General features: G+C 38.5%; 1 protein-coding gene across 3 annotated transcripts in view; it reads left to right on the top strand.

Moving 5' to 3' along the window:
- LOC127442092 (protein Niban 1-like) overlaps positions 1–15,792 on the top strand; it is a 48,287-nt gene that overhangs the window by 14,979 nt on the left and 17,516 nt on the right. For 2 of the 3 annotated variants that reach the window (XM_051699855.1, XM_051699856.1), the window contains 6 exons: positions 5,349–5,479; positions 5,729–5,857; positions 5,958–6,072; positions 7,011–7,175; positions 11,274–11,389; positions 13,083–13,187. In XM_051699855.1, the coding sequence (XP_051555815.1) occupies positions 5,349–5,479; positions 5,729–5,857; positions 5,958–6,072; positions 7,011–7,175; positions 11,274–11,389; positions 13,083–13,187 (761 nt within the window). Of the gene's footprint in view, positions 1–5,348; positions 5,480–5,698; positions 5,858–5,957; positions 6,073–7,010; positions 7,176–11,273; positions 11,390–13,082; positions 13,188–15,792 lie in introns of all 3 variants that reach the window. The other variant, XM_051699853.1, reaches the window with a different exon arrangement.

Genomic DNA, 15,792 nt, shown 5'->3' on the forward strand with positions numbered 1-15,792 from the left:
AATGGTGGGTGGGGGAGGGATTTGTAGCCATCCCGGAAGGGAGAGTAGCAATGGTCCAAAACCCGGTCCCCTTGTGTGTTGAAACTGATGTGTTGGTAGTATTTCGGTGCTATTGACTTGAAGTTGGCTTTGTTAAAGTCCCCGGTCACAATGAATGCAGCTGGTACAGACGATCTGTACCAATAGCTGAATGTTTTATCTAAGAAAGTAACTTTTATGTTCTGGTGGTGGAAGTCTTATAGTTAAGGATTGCAAAAGCAAAGAATACAGATATGTTACCAAAGTGAAGGTGACCAAGTAACTGGTCATGCTCTGTCATCATTCTTCCCTTGAGCACAGCACTTTAGAGTATTGTGTCACATTTGATGAACAACATCTTCTTAAAAGCAAGTAACACATTGGCAGGGTAGGGTCTGTGACCAGTGACCTGAAGTAGGGTTGGGGCAAAGGTCAAACACCATGAGACTTGTAAAATAATACTAGTAAATGGTGGGAAGATAGGAAGGACAGACAGATGATTTGTATCTGGTAATGTTGGTTTTAAAGGATTCACATGCAGTAAAGAAAACCCCTGAAGACAAAGGAATGGCAGCAGATCCAGAAGCCAACACACAATGAAGTCAGGCTTGGGGCTGTCCTCCCTCATTTTAACACTGTATATAAAAAAACAATCAGCTGGTATTACACCATCCACATTTCATATGGTCTTACAGATGGATGAAACTGTGTGTCACTGGAATAGCAATGTTTCAATGTACTGGGATCACATTGGATATTTGGATCTTTGTTGATACATGGATCCACGCTCAGACTTCAACTTATCTCCCGCTACACAGGCAACTTTGGCTCTAAAGAAGCAAGTCGGGCTTTGTTAGACTTGAATAGTTGAGTTGAGTATACTTTATTGTCCCATGTGGGAAATTTGTTTTGGACTACATACACCACAGGCATAACACACACAAAACTTAAGACACACTCACAAATATTAAATAGTAACAATGTCCCAATACAATACAAATAATATATTAAAATAAATATATAAACCATTAAAATATAAGTTTCAAATGGCCTTATTTAAAAGTCTGATTGAGGTAGGCACAAAAGAATTCCTAAAATGATCCGTCCTACTATAAGGGATTCTATATTGTCTTCCAAAAGGCAAAAGACTAAATTCCTCTTTCAAAAAATGGGACTGGTCATATATAATTCCTTGGGCCTGTCTCAATACCGTTTTCTTTCCATCCTATTATTTTCATAGCAGTCTGTACAAGGCGGCAAAGTTTTGTTTTTAACTGTGTTGACAAATTCCCGCACTATTCCGTATGTAATCAAACTCTCAAAAATGGATTGATAAAATAAAAATATAATGTTCTGGCTAACCCCATAAACTCTAAGTCTCCTCAGGAAATATAATCTCTGTTGCAGTTTTACACACAATTTCTCAATATCAAATCAAATCACTTTTATTGTCACACAACCATATACAGTGTATATTGCAAAAGTGCAATAGTGTGTGAAATTCATGGGTGCAGTTCCGAGCAACATAGTAGTCGTGACAGTGATGAGACATATACCAGTTTACAATAAACATCAGATTTACACAACACAATTTAAAATCTAATATACACATAATTACACAAAACACAATATACAAATAATAACACGCTCCGATGACGCGGCCCGGAATGCCGTCTGGACCCGTGGCTTTGTGGATATTCACCCGTCGGAAGGATCGGGTTACATCCGCTACAGAGACGGAGAGTGAACTAACCTCTGTAGCTTCGGCCGCAAGAGCTCTCTCCGCGAGTGCGGTGTTATTTCCCTCAAAACGAGCATAAAAAATATTTAGCTCATCCGAGTTAAGAGTTTTTATTCCCTTTAAAGTCCGTGATAATGTTAATTCCCTGCCACATGCTTCTAGAGTTGGTGGTGTTGAACTGTCCTTCAGTCTTGTCCCTGTACTGGCGTTTTGCTGTTCTGTTTTTCGGAGGGCATAACTGGCTTGTTTATGCTCCTCCGCGTTCCCAGAATTAAAAGTGGAGGTCCGCGCATCAAGTGCCGCGCAAACATCGCTATTAACCCAAGGTTTCTAGTTCAGGTAGGTCCGTATTGTTTTGGTCGGAATGACGTCCTCTAAGCACTTTCTGATGAAACACGTTACGCTATCAGCGTAAAGCTCGATGTCGTCACCAGAGGTGGACCGGAACATCTCCCAGTCCGCGTGATCAAAACAGTCTTGTAGCGTAGAATCTGATTGGTCCGACCAGCACTGGATCGTTCTGAGGGTGGGTGCTTCCTGTATCAGTTTCTGCCTGTAAGCGGGCAGAAGCAGAATGGAAGAGTGGTCCGATTTGCCAAATGGTGGGCGGGGGAGGGATTTGTAGCTATCCTGGAAAGGAGAGTAGCAATGGTCCAAAACCTGGTCCCCTCGTGTGTTGAAACTAATGTGTTGGTGGTATTTTGGTGTGACTGATTTGAGATTGGCTTTGTTAAAGTCCCCGGTCACAGTGAACGTGGCCTCAGGGTGCACGGTTTCCTGCTTGCTTATAATCCCGTACAGTTCCTTGAGTGCCCGGTCTGTGTCGGCTTGTGGCAGGATGTACACAGCAGTGATAATGACCGCTGTGAATTCCCTCGGTAGCCAGAATGGTCGACACAGAAGCATAAGTAATTCCAGATCAGGAGAGCAGAAAGACTTGATAGAATGTACGTTCCTCTGATCACACCAGGATTTGTTGATCATAAAACATACACCACCACCTCTGCTTTTACCTGAGAGGTCTTTTGCTCTGTCCGCTCAGTGCACGGAGAACCCCGTGGGTTCAATGGCTGAGTCTGGAATCTCCGTAGACATCCAAGTTTCTGTAAGGCAGATAATGCAGCAGTCTCTCGTCTCTCATTGGAAAAAGATCCGCGCTCTCAGCTCGCAGAGCTTGTTATCCAGAGACTGAACATTTGCCAGTAGAATACTGGGTAGTGGGTAGTTGCGCGACGTCTTACTCTGATGAGAACGCCGGCTCTGTTTCCCCTATTCCTTTTGCGTTTCCACGGCCGGGAAACCCAGACAAAGGGCTCTGGCGTGTTTGTAAACAGCGGGTCAGCATCGAGGAATTTGAAGTCCGGTTTACGGTGTGTAATTGCAGAACCAATGTCCAAAAGTGTTTGTCTGTCATAGACAAAAAGGCAGACAACATCCAAGACAAAAAACATAAGAATTGTAAACAAAACAAATAAAAAACTACAATGTTGTGTCGGAGCTCACAACGCAGCAGCCATACTCGGCGCCATCTTGAGTCCAACCCAATATGGGTATTCCAACTCAAAGAGTTATCAATGTAAACCCCCAGATACCAGATTCCACAAAATCCCAACATTTGCCTTCCTACAACAATTGTATTATCAGAAACACCATGGTGTATGACCAAAGGTGGACCAGAAAAGTCAGTCCTAATCTGACTTTAATTTTCTTAATTGTATCAAACATTGTTTTACAAAGCACAGGTACTGTTAAATGTAGCATGTCTCATTGGGAAATGAGCACTGTAAATTATATCAGTAGCCACTGCCAATGGTTGGGCAGAACTCCATCTGGAAAATCAGAATTCTATACTGTTTTTTCCTTGGCAGGAATAATTTTTCCAAGGAAAGTCAAAGGATATTTTCCCTTGAAAACTTGGAAATTGGGATCTATGCCTGAGAGCTGTTGCAAAGAAAGTTTTGAATTTGTGTTTGTGCAGTGGATTAAGGATGAAATGGACAGTGCAGTGGAGTAGTAAAACCCCGGCTTAGTCTTCCAGATAATGCATCACAGAAGTCTTGTGGAATGCATCATCTCCCTCATAGTAACAGACAGTACAATGGATGATCTCACTGATGGTATTGACTTGATGCCTGTCTCATGACTTGGTCTACTTGAAAAGTTTTTAATTACAGCTTGACACTCTTGAAGATAACAACTTTCCCTCATATATAATTATTATCTACATATTATTATATGTATCTACATGGATCTCAACTTAAGTCTCTCTTATAAATACATATAGTTTTGCTGGTAACCAGCTTATGTTGTGTTTTGGGTGCTCGTCCCCCAACAAGGGATGCTGGTGTGCTGGTGTCTACACCAGGCTTTTCTTTACCAGCTTCATCAGAGAGACTATACTGGTCAACAAGCTTCTCAAACTAAGTTTTGCTGGTGAAACGCATCGCATCATTATGGTGATCCACCAGCTTGAAAAGCACCAAACCAGCACTAACCAACATCAACCAGCCTAGACCATCATGGGAATTGCATGCTGGTTAAGCAGGTCTTTTTAGCAGGTATTGGACAACAGTTTTTCATTCAGTCTGCACTTCAAAATGCATTGCATGTTACATCATATATGTTTAGGACATGAGGTTAGGATTAGTCTTAGTGCTGGAGTTAGAGAAATGAACAACATTCTTATCAGCCAATAATTTCCCTCAGACTTTAAGCATTGGTAAGGAGGATTAGGGTTTAGAATAGGGTTAGGGATAAGGTTTCGTCTATGATTGTTTTTATGGCAACAAGATCAATATTCTTGTCTGACATGGCTAAATACAAAATGATCAGACTGAGAATTTGCCGGCAACAGTAGGTTGAAAGTTCTTCAGTTGAAATTCGGAGCATTTCCCCCAATGGCCAAAGCTGGAAGTGTTATTGAATGTTTGGGCATGTGTGAGTGCCAGTTTCTGACTGAAATGTCTGGCAAAAGCAAGTTGTATTTTTTTATTTTTAGTGATGTAATACAGTCAACAGGAATGCATATTTTATTAACCATATGCCCTAACCCAAATCCCATCCCTAAACCTAACTGTCAGTAGAGTAAAAATGTCATTTTAGAGCGAAAATACAAACTCCAAATCACGCTCACCATTGTTTATGTAACCAAATTACTACCTGGTTTCCATTGGACCAGAACCCGAATCTCAAAGGGTGCTCATGCAACGTGCTATCAGTAGTGCTAGAGGGAAATGTAATAATGCTTAAATTGATGGCACTCAGAGGCGTCATGCCTGTTCAGACTGAGGGGACACGTGCCCCCTTAGATTTCTGATCCAAGAAGTTTTTGAATGGATTATTTGAACTTCCAAAAGCGTATTTGTATCTTCGAAAATAAAAATTAATCAAATTAATTTACTGCATCAACTTCAGTGGGGAGACTGGGGTTATGGTGGCTGACTTTGTTGATGCCCCTGATGGCGCTTGTCAATAATCTGGCTGAATGGGGTTGATTTTAGGGTACATGAACTTTTGGAAGCAATCATGTTGATTATGCATGTTGTGTATTGAAATGGCTGTATTAAATTGATGTTTCATGTGTTTGTAGGCCGAACAGAGGCAGAGCTGAAGAACTTTACTCCTCATTACAAAAGACAGAGCTGTGTCGCTTTCTTTTCTTATCTAAAGGATGAGGTGGAGCAGCACAGATCAGGTCAGGCCCAGCTGCTCAAACAGAAGGTATGAACAATGCTCTAACACCAACATCAACTAATGTGGCACTTATTAACACATATGTAACTGCCAAAGCAAGAGGAAGATTTGAAATATATCTTTATCAGACACAGGATATTGCAGCTAATATTGTAGCACACCATTGATTCATGCTTTTGCAAATTTTGCAAAGTTAGCAGCAGCATTTATAAAGAGTTATTGTATAGTAGATAATATAAATTGTAGTTTCCGAAATTGGTACATGTCACTTCACAGGAGCCTCTGCAGGCCACTGAGGTCCTGTATAAGGACAGCATGCTTTACTTTGATGACAACAGAAAGTGGAGAGAGAGATTTGTTGTAGTCTGTGCCGACTATAGCCTGGAGCTACATGATAGCCAAGAGGTATTCAAGATGTTTTCTTTGTCCATTTACATGAAATCAAATGAATAAATAAATAAAAATATTGTAGGTGATATGATGCTGTAATATTTTGTGCATCCAGACTTTTACAAAGGGAACACCTGCACGCCACAAACTCCTACCTACAGGTGGCGCTGTGTTGACTTCAGAGGAGAAATACAATGCTGTTGTAGACAAGGTCTTGCCTGATCCTAATGGTGGGTTTTGCTTCTTTTCCTCTGCTCTTGTGTAACCAGACTTTTAAGTATCAGCATGAGGTCTGGTTTACTTTGCACCTTATTCTATTTGATTAACCACAATTTGTTTTGTTTTTATGTGCAGTTTAGTGGCAGGCTTATCTAAAATAGTTAAACCCCTCAAAATAGACTGGGATATTTTTGTTAAAACAAGATTTATCATCAGAATTTCTGTCCATCCAAAGTAATAAATAAAGATAATTTTACTGACATTATTCAGATAATATTGTTTACTTGCTTAATTCCTCAAACAAAACATACTCTTTATCTTTCAATGATTTGATGCCTTTATTCTGGCAAACATTGGCAAATCCAGTGATTAGGTCTTTGTCGAGAATGCTCATTGTATCAACCCGGTAGGCCTAGCTTGTCTACAGTACATGACTTAATTTCCATGTGGACTGGGCAGCCCAACTCTTGAAATTTGCATACAGGCAGCCAATAGAGCTGTTCAGCCGTGACATCAATTTGTAGGTGAACCCGGAAGTCTAATTCGCCATGGGTTCTCTCGGGATTTTCCTATGGGTTTTTATAATGGGGTTTTTGAACTTATGTGTAAAATAAGGTCTGTGATAAATATAAAGTTCACATTTGAGGTATGACTGTGTGTAATTTATGTTGTAGAACAAAACGTCCACGTATCGTCAAGTAATGTTTACCACAGACCTTATTTTACACATAAGTTCAAAAACCTCATTATAAAAACCCGTAGGAAAATCCTGAGGGAAGCCATGGTGAATTAGATTCCGGATTTTTGATTACAAGCTGAACAGCTTTATTGGATAAGAGCATTGCCAGTCAGAGAAAGTACTTGTCATTCTGGGACGAAAACTACATGTACTCTAAATTCCTTTCCATGTCTCTTACCCTGTTTGAATAAATGTTTGCATGTTGTTTAGGATGTAAAGAAGAGTCCTCTGTCCCTCTGGTGGTGGTTCCTGGTCCTCTTCCTGTGTACCTGAGACTGCCTTACAGACGAGACTATTACTTCTGTTTCCAGCAAGAAGAGAAGCGAGCACGCTTTGTCTCAATATTGAATGACTGCATTCGCCATCAGAACCAAGGTAACTGCTCTCCACTCAAAACAAATGATCACAACCTGGAAGTTTTTGTTACTGACACTACCTCACGCTGTGTTCACACAACCTTCGTGAGGGGGGCGGTCACGTTGGACGTTCACATTGGCCGCATCTCTTCCGCAAGGAACAGCAGCGCCTCTGCGCAGGAAATAAAGTTATCTATGGGGTCCTATGCCAGATTTTTTCTTTAATAAGGTTATAATAAGCTGAGGTTATTGCTACTTCAAGGACAATAGTGGGCAGTCACTTTCACTTCATCTTTATCAGCACACTTGGTTGTGATTGGTTAATGCTGTGTCTAAACTGTACACCTATATACACAGAATGGCAAAAGGTCTGGCAGTTTATTAATTCTTTCATTTATTCATTTGTTTACTTGCATGCAGACATATAAATTGTAGTGTACCATAGGTTCGGTTTGAATAATTTTGATTTGCTTTTGTGTCTTTTCAATAATCTCCTGATTATTTTAGTGTTGTACTGCACCCAGAGCCGCTGAGCTCAGCGTGAGCCGCGTGGCAAAAATAGGCTCAATGGCAAAACTATCCGCTCACTGCTGCGTCTGGGATGCTTCACTTCATGCTTGCAGTGTAAACAGTGTCATCTATTAATATGGCTGCTGAAACGAAAATGTGTCGCTCACGCGTCGCTCACGTCTCGCTCACAGAGGAATTGTGAACCCGGCGTCAGAGTCAGAGTGTATATTTGACTTTCTGTTTGTGGTCAGCAGACCAAAGATGAAATTAATGATTTAAACCCCTGGAAATATTTCCTTCCTTCAGAATTTCTGTTGATTTGCTAGTACTATTTGAATTCTTTTGTGACGAATATTTTTTTGTACTCACCCAAAATCAACATATAAGTACTTGCTCTATGACAGCAATATGGCTGATCAGAGGATACCAGCTACATGTGGTGACAACTGCTTTCCCCCCATCAGTTTGCTTCTGTTTTCCTTTGGTGGTCATGGTGATACACTAATAATATCCAGAATTGCAAAGCTCTCTTCCTGCATGTGGGGAAGGCCTCCTCAGCTTGCCACTTAGTGGTTGCATGGTCTCTGCAGAGCATGAAACTGCATGCCACAACCTAAACTCTGTCACACAATCTAGACTCTGTTTTCACACCTTTGTGCTAGATGTATAATTTAAAGAGATAGTTCACCCAAAAATGAAAATTCTCTCATCATTTACTCACCCTCATGCCATCCCAGATGTACTGTATATTACTTTCTTTCCTCTGCTGAACACAAACAAAGATTTTTAGAAGAATATCTCAGCTCTGTAGATCCATACAATGAATGGCCACCATTCACTTGCATTGTATGGATCTACAGAGCTGAGATATTCTTCTTAAAATTTTCATTTGTGTTCAGCAGAAGAAAGAAAGTCATACACATCTGGGATGGCATGAGGGTGAGTAAATGATGAGAGAATTTGTACCTGTCCCTTTAACTATCCCTTTAAGAAAACAAATTTGCACTGTTACAACTATTTTTATCACATTAAGTCAATATAAAATAAAAATTAACCCTATTTACTTTAGTAAATAGGTTACTTCAGTAATACTGTGCATGTTCCTGGCTTTATTGTGTTCATTGATGCATGTTATTCCAAAGAAAAACCTATTTGTCTTTGAGTCTTTCATCAAAATGTAATAATTTGTTCTGCATCTAAAACAACTTTGCCCTTCGGCTAACGTCACCAATACCGCTCTTATTTTTCAACCCCTCCTCGCCAACCACTTGGCTCCATTCTGGTATGTAATGCCCACTTTTCATTATCCAGTCAGTTCCGATGGTTAAAATCAAGTCCCACCCTCAGGGGCATAGCACCAAATTTTGGACCCCTTGCACAGAACTATGTTTGGGCCCCCTGACCCTGTACCGATATCCAGTATAAAAGTTTTAGATGGATATTTAACAGTGCTAATTCATAACATTTTATTTTCAAATGCAAATAGTATTTGAATCAAGTAATACATTATAAAAAACAAAAAACAAAGCCTACTAACAAAATAAATTATTATGTATTATATAAATGTATGTTTGTTTAACATACATAAATTTATGAGTTTTCTTGTTGGCAAAGTCACCAAAACATTTCTGAATTGAGAAGAGTGCCAGGTTGTTCAGTCTATCCTGAGACATTTCTGCTTTCAGGTAGTTTTAGAAAGTCTTAACTTGCTAACTGTTATTTACACTTGGTTAGAAATTAACTTAAAATTAGGGCTTGATATTGTTTCGTTTCCAGATTCGATTTGGTTCTGATTCATAATCTCTCGATTCAATTTTTACAGTAGCTATATTTTTGTTACAATGTCCATTTAGCTTAAATATAAAATACATTATTTCTCAGCTCATGCTGTTAATTATAAAGAGAACTTCTAACCTTCTAGATAACCCCTTCTAGGTACAATCTGAAAATATTAATATTACAAATTTTATTTAGTCAGTTTTTCATCATATTGGTTGCATATAAATTCATTATATTCCATCAATAAATGTCTGGAAACTGCATTTATTATTTTGAATATATATTTGTTTACATGCTTAAATTGTCCTGTTAACAATTATTTACATTGGTACTCAGAACACATGCTAAATCTTTACTGTCTCTTTAAATAGTCAACGCATCTAAACGCAATGACAGGTGATTTTGTTGCACACATATTCTTTTGGTGGCTTAATGTGAGGAAAATTTCACATGTATCTCATGGAGTTCTGGAAAAAAATATCATTTATGCATCATGGATAAACATCTGATGGTAAATTTTGCACTGAAGTAAAATATGTTTATATTTTATTATGATAGTTTGATTTGAATTGTGCATGTCACTTTATTAAGCAAGCTTATGATTGTTGTTCACTGTTTAATGAAAAGCATGTAATGGGGGCCTGGGTAGCTCAGCGAGTATTGACTACCACCCCTGGAGTTGCGAGTTCGAATCCAGGCTGTGCTGAGTGAGGTCTCCAGGTCTCCTAAGCAACCAAATTGGCCCGGTTGCTAGGGAGGGTAGAGTCACATGGGGTAACCTCCTTGTGGTCGTGATTAAGTGGTTCTCGCTCTCAATGGGGTGCATGGTAAGTTGTGCGTGGATCGCGGAGAATAGCATGAGCCTCCACGTGCTGTGAGTCTCTGCGGTGTCATGCATAGCAAGCCGCGTGATAAGATGCGTGGATTGACTGTCTCAGAAGCGGAGGCAACTGAGACTTGTCCTCCGCCACCTGGATTGAAGTGAGTAACCGCGCCACCATGAGGACCAAGTAAGTAGTGGGAATTGGGCATTCCAAACTGGGGAGAAAAGGAAAAGAAAAAAAAAAAAGCATGGAAAGATGCAGTTGTTAATAATGCTACTAACCACCTGGTGAATATTTGGGTTTTATTTTCTTGCCAAAAGCAATTTTTGAAAGTGTAAATTTTGGACTATGTTTACATGAATATCAAACAAATATTCACCTAAGTAGCTACGTTGACAGGTATGGCTCACTTTTCTTCTGTAAAAAAACTCAGAAATTGTCTTCCGCCTCCCACTCTTTCTCTGCTCCTTTTTATTTTGCATGCTGTTACAATGTATAACAAATGATTATATGATGGAATATCAATGAAGCCTTTCTGTGGGCCCCCCTCCAGTGAGGGCAGCTGTTACTCAGGTCCATTATTACCCGCAGTCTGACGCCCCTGCCCATCCTTCATTTACATTGTCGAATATCCTGTTACACTTAGAAAAACATCAGATTACATAAGTAAAATGGATTGCGACTTAAAACATAATGGTTTATTCATTGTCAATTGTTTTCCTTTTTAGTTAAATAAAAGAAATCGGTAGTATTGGCAATCTCAATGTTCTCTCATCTAAATGATACGTGATCGCCTATTAGCCTGCCTGCTAATTTTAAGACAGTTCTATATAATAAGGTTTTTGTTGGTCACAACTGTCACTTCAACCACAAAAGTGAACTTTCTAAGAAAACTCAAATAATAAAATGTATTACACAATCACTTCAGTGAGTCCAACCAAAGATCTGTAGAACAATTGATTGAGATTGTCTCTCCTTCTTTATTTCTTTCTGTCTCTCTCAAGATTATCTGAAGAGTATGACCTGTGAGGTGCAGGCTTTCCTGAAGGCCATTCACTTCTACAGACAGGAAAAGGGTCTATATGAATCATGGGATATGCTGGTGGGCACTGAATTACAGGTGGGCCTCCTGGTTTACCATTTTTCTATCAGTCACTGTATACCTCACAAGCATGTTTTAAGTTCATACAAAAGCAAGTGCAACACCAGAGAGCCAGAAACACAGCGTCGACTTCTTTTAAATGACACAGATGAGTCATTCTTGATGAAGCGACCACAAATCCAAACAAGTACATTTTCTCCTTAATCCAGACCACTGACACCATGCTCTGTAAGAGGGGAAGACAGACAGAGATAGATTAACTGGAACCTTTTTAGAGGCTGTGTGAATAAGGCAGATGTCATTGTGTGGTCAGCAGACCAGTGGAGTCTGTGGCTATATGTGGACAGAGTTGTTGGTCAATGATTTAGCATTGTCATGCATATACATGACATATACATATATATATATATATATATATATGTACTGTATATGTTTCACAAAAACATTTGTCTTAAAATAGTTATTTATATCTTCTTCTTTAGTGTGACAATAGATTTTAAAACATTCCTTTTGCAAATAGAATAGAACTAAAACAATGAGTTCTGCAACAGATGGTATGACCCACACAGAGCCCGAATCTCAACATCATTGAGTCAGTCTGGCATCACATGAAGAGACAGAAGCAATTCAGAAAGCTTAAATATATAGAACTGTAGTAAGTTCTCCAAGATGCTTGGAACATCATATCTGTATGTAGCCTTTGTCACCATTTACATTCATGGTATGGAAAACAGATGCAATATAAGTGATTGGTGACTGAGACAAAAATAACAGTGACACATGCCCTAGCAAGCAAGCAAAACAAATTACTGATATGTTATCCTGTTAGTCCCCATTGTTAGTGCCTGTTTAGATAAAATCTTGAGATCACAGCAGGATCTCTTACAGGATGTCCTGTAGCCACTTAAGGAAACACCCCTGCCTTCCTCTGACTATTGTTAGGTCATATATTCAACCCTAATTTGGTGAAAAGGTGTTTATGTAGGAACTCAAAGCAGAGCTTGTGATCAGCTGATATGTATATTGTTATACTGTATGTAAGGGAATAATGTAAGGGAAAACAAACCCTGACAAGGTGATCAGGTCCCTGATGTACAGTAAAGCGCTTAATGCACAGCTACTTACAAAAAAATTTATAAAATAAAAAATAAAAATAAAATACTAAATGGACATGAATATTGATTTGAGTTTAAATGATTTTACTTTATTATGTGACAAGAAAGAGAAAGTGAAATGATACATGAAAGACATGAAACTAGCACAGCTATGTAGAAAATGAATTGCCTGAAACAACAGTCAGTTGTCTATACAGTTTAGTAGTTGATAAAAAAAAATATATTTATTTTAAATATTTCATGGCAGATTGGCCATTCAAAATCAAGTATTCCAGAGAGCCATGTAATAAGACATTTTAAATCATATTTAAAGCATTATGACCTGACAGATACCTCATTCATTACAACTCAGTATCCACATACAGTAGAATTTAATAACCACGACTCTGTTGTAAATACTTGATGTCTGCAGACTGATTCATTGTTATGACATTATGACAACAACTCAACGATTCAGCTCTTTTACTTTTCCTTCTTGTGGATATTTTGTGTTTGTGACTCAGTCCTGTGTCATTACAATTTTCATTCTGCCATGAGCTCCTGCTATGACTCAAACCTTCCCATATCAAATCGTGACTCCTTCTGTCTCTCTGCAGGTGCTGGCTTACTTGGTGATGGAGGAGTTATTGCCCTCTTTGCAGACAGAGCTGTTGCCCAAACTAAAGGGAAAGAAGCCAGAGAGGAAGAGGGTGTGGTTTGCGGTCAGTGAGTTTAGCCTGCTCCACACATCTATTCTTAGATTTCTACAACGTCTCAGTCAAGCAATATTTTGTATAAAGATGAAGTGTCTTTTTTTTGTTTTCTCGATTTTTTTCATATCCTCCTATTCCAGCTTCCCAGTGGTGTAGTAGTGTCTGAAGAGGTGGGCATACTGTGAATTTATGATGGAGCCCCCCCCCCCTTTAATAAAACAAACAAAAACAAAATACATACACCTGGTCTCTAAAATTCATATATTTACATTTATATACAGTACATAAGTAAAATGTGTAAATATATACACTACCGGTCAAAAGTTTTGAAACACACTCATTCTTTATTATAACTTTTTTTTTTACATTTTAGAATAATAGTAAAGTCATCAAAACTATGGAATAACATAAATGGAACTATGGGAATTATGTTGTGACTAAACAAAATCCAAAATAAATCAAAACTGTGTTATATTTTAGCATCTTTAAAGTAGTCACCCATTGCCTAAAATTTTCAGAAATGTACTCTTGACATTTTCTCAACCAACTTCTTGAGGTATCTCCCTGGGATACTTAAACAGTATTGAAGGAGTTCCCATCTATGTTGGGCACTTAGTGGCTGCTTTTCTTTATTATTTGGTCCAAGTCATCAATTTCAAAAACTTTTTTTTTAATTTAATTTTAGTTTTATAATGAAATAAATTAATATGGTGGCACAATTATATTTTTGTCTACAAAACTAATTTCAAACATTTAAGCATACGCCTTCAGATCAAAAGATTTTTAAGATCATGAGAAACATTTCAGTTGTGTTTCAAAACTTTTGACTGATAGTGTATATATATTTCCATAAAAATAAAAAAAAACATTGGCTATTGTAATTAAAGTCCCACATGATATACAAAATGTATATCAGGGAAAGTTGCTGGCAGGGTTGGGAGGGTTAATTTTAAAATGTATTCCACTACAGATTACAGAATACATGCTGTAAAATGTAATTTGTAACGTATTCCGTTAGATTACTCAAGGTCAGTAACGTATTCTAAATACTTTGGATTACTTCTCCAGCACTGGTAGATTTTTTCTCTTGTTTTGACTATAAAAACTCTGCCAGTAGAGTAAGACAAAATACACATGTTAAAAATACATTCTCTGAAAAACCTAAATATCTTGTGCAGTGTTGTTTCTAAAACAAGATAAATCAAATTGATCTTGTTTTAAGGATATTTTTATATTTTTACAGGAAAACAATAAAAAATTATTATCATGAATACAATTTTGCCCTAATATCAAAGGTCTTACTAGAAAAAAAGAAATTATGATCCAACGTAAATTTTCTTGATAAAAAAATATGATCGTGCCTGGTAACATATGCATGTAAAATGGCTAGAAATAGCATTTTAGCTTAGCGTAAAGCTGACAATTTACACAAAGTTTATTTATATTTCTTCTGCTCCAAACTTACTTCAAACTTACTTCTCTGTCTGCTCGTATGAATGTAAATACATCATAAGAAAGTGTTTCACTGCTGTTCAAATGCACTTTGGATCGCATCATTTATGTATACAGTTGTGCTCAAAAGTTTGCATACCCTTGGAGAATTGGTAATAGATGTACCATTTTTAAAGAAAACATGAGTGAGCAGGCAAAACACATTTCTTTTATTTCTTATGGGATTCATATTCAACTGTAGGTTATAACAGAATGGCACAATCATAAAACAAAACATGGCAACAATGAAAAAAAATGAAATGACCCCTGTTCAAATGTCTGCATACCCTTAGTTCTTAATACTGTGTATTGCCCCCTATAGCATCAATGACAGCATGCAGTCTTTTGTAATAGTTGTCTATGAGGCCCCAAATTCTTGCAGGTGGTATAGCTGCCCATTTGTCTTGGCAAAATGCCTCCAGGTCATGCAAAGTCTTTGGTTGTCTTGCATGAACTGCACATTTGAGATCTCCCCAGAGTGGCTTACATTTACATTTATGCATTTGGCAGATGCTTTTATCCAAAGCAACTTACAGTGCCCTTATTACAGGGATAATCCCCCTGGAGCAACCTGGAGTTAAGTGCCTTGCTCAAGGACACAATGGTGGTGGCTGTGGGAATTGAACCAACAACCTTTTGCTTAGCAGGTCAGTGCTTTACTCCACTACGCCACCACCACTCCTTGATGATATTAAGGTCAGAAGACTGTGATGGCCACTTCAGAACCTTCACCTTTTTGTGCTGTAACCACTGGAGGGTCAACTTGGCCTTGTGCTTAGGGTCATTGTCGTGCTGGAAAGTCCAAGAGCATCCCATGCACAGCTTTCATGCAGAAGAATGCAAATTGTCTGCCAGTATTTTCTGATAACATGCTGCATTCATCTTGCCATTAATTTTCACAAGATTCCCTGTGCCTTTAGAGCTCACACACCCCCAAAACATCAGTGTGCCACCACCATGCTTCACAGTGGGGATGGTATTCTTTTCACTATAGGCCTTGTTGACCCCTCTCCAAACATAGTGCTTATGGTTGTGACCAGCCAGAAGCTGTGAGGCATGTCAAGGTGTTGTCAGGCATATTGTAACCGGGCTTTTTTGTGGCACTGGTGCAGTAAAGGCTTCT

Source organism: Myxocyprinus asiaticus, chromosome 6, assembly GCF_019703515.2.
Source record: "Myxocyprinus asiaticus isolate MX2 ecotype Aquarium Trade chromosome 6, UBuf_Myxa_2, whole genome shotgun sequence".
Lineage (NCBI taxonomy): Eukaryota > Metazoa > Chordata > Actinopteri > Cypriniformes > Catostomidae > Myxocyprinus > Myxocyprinus asiaticus.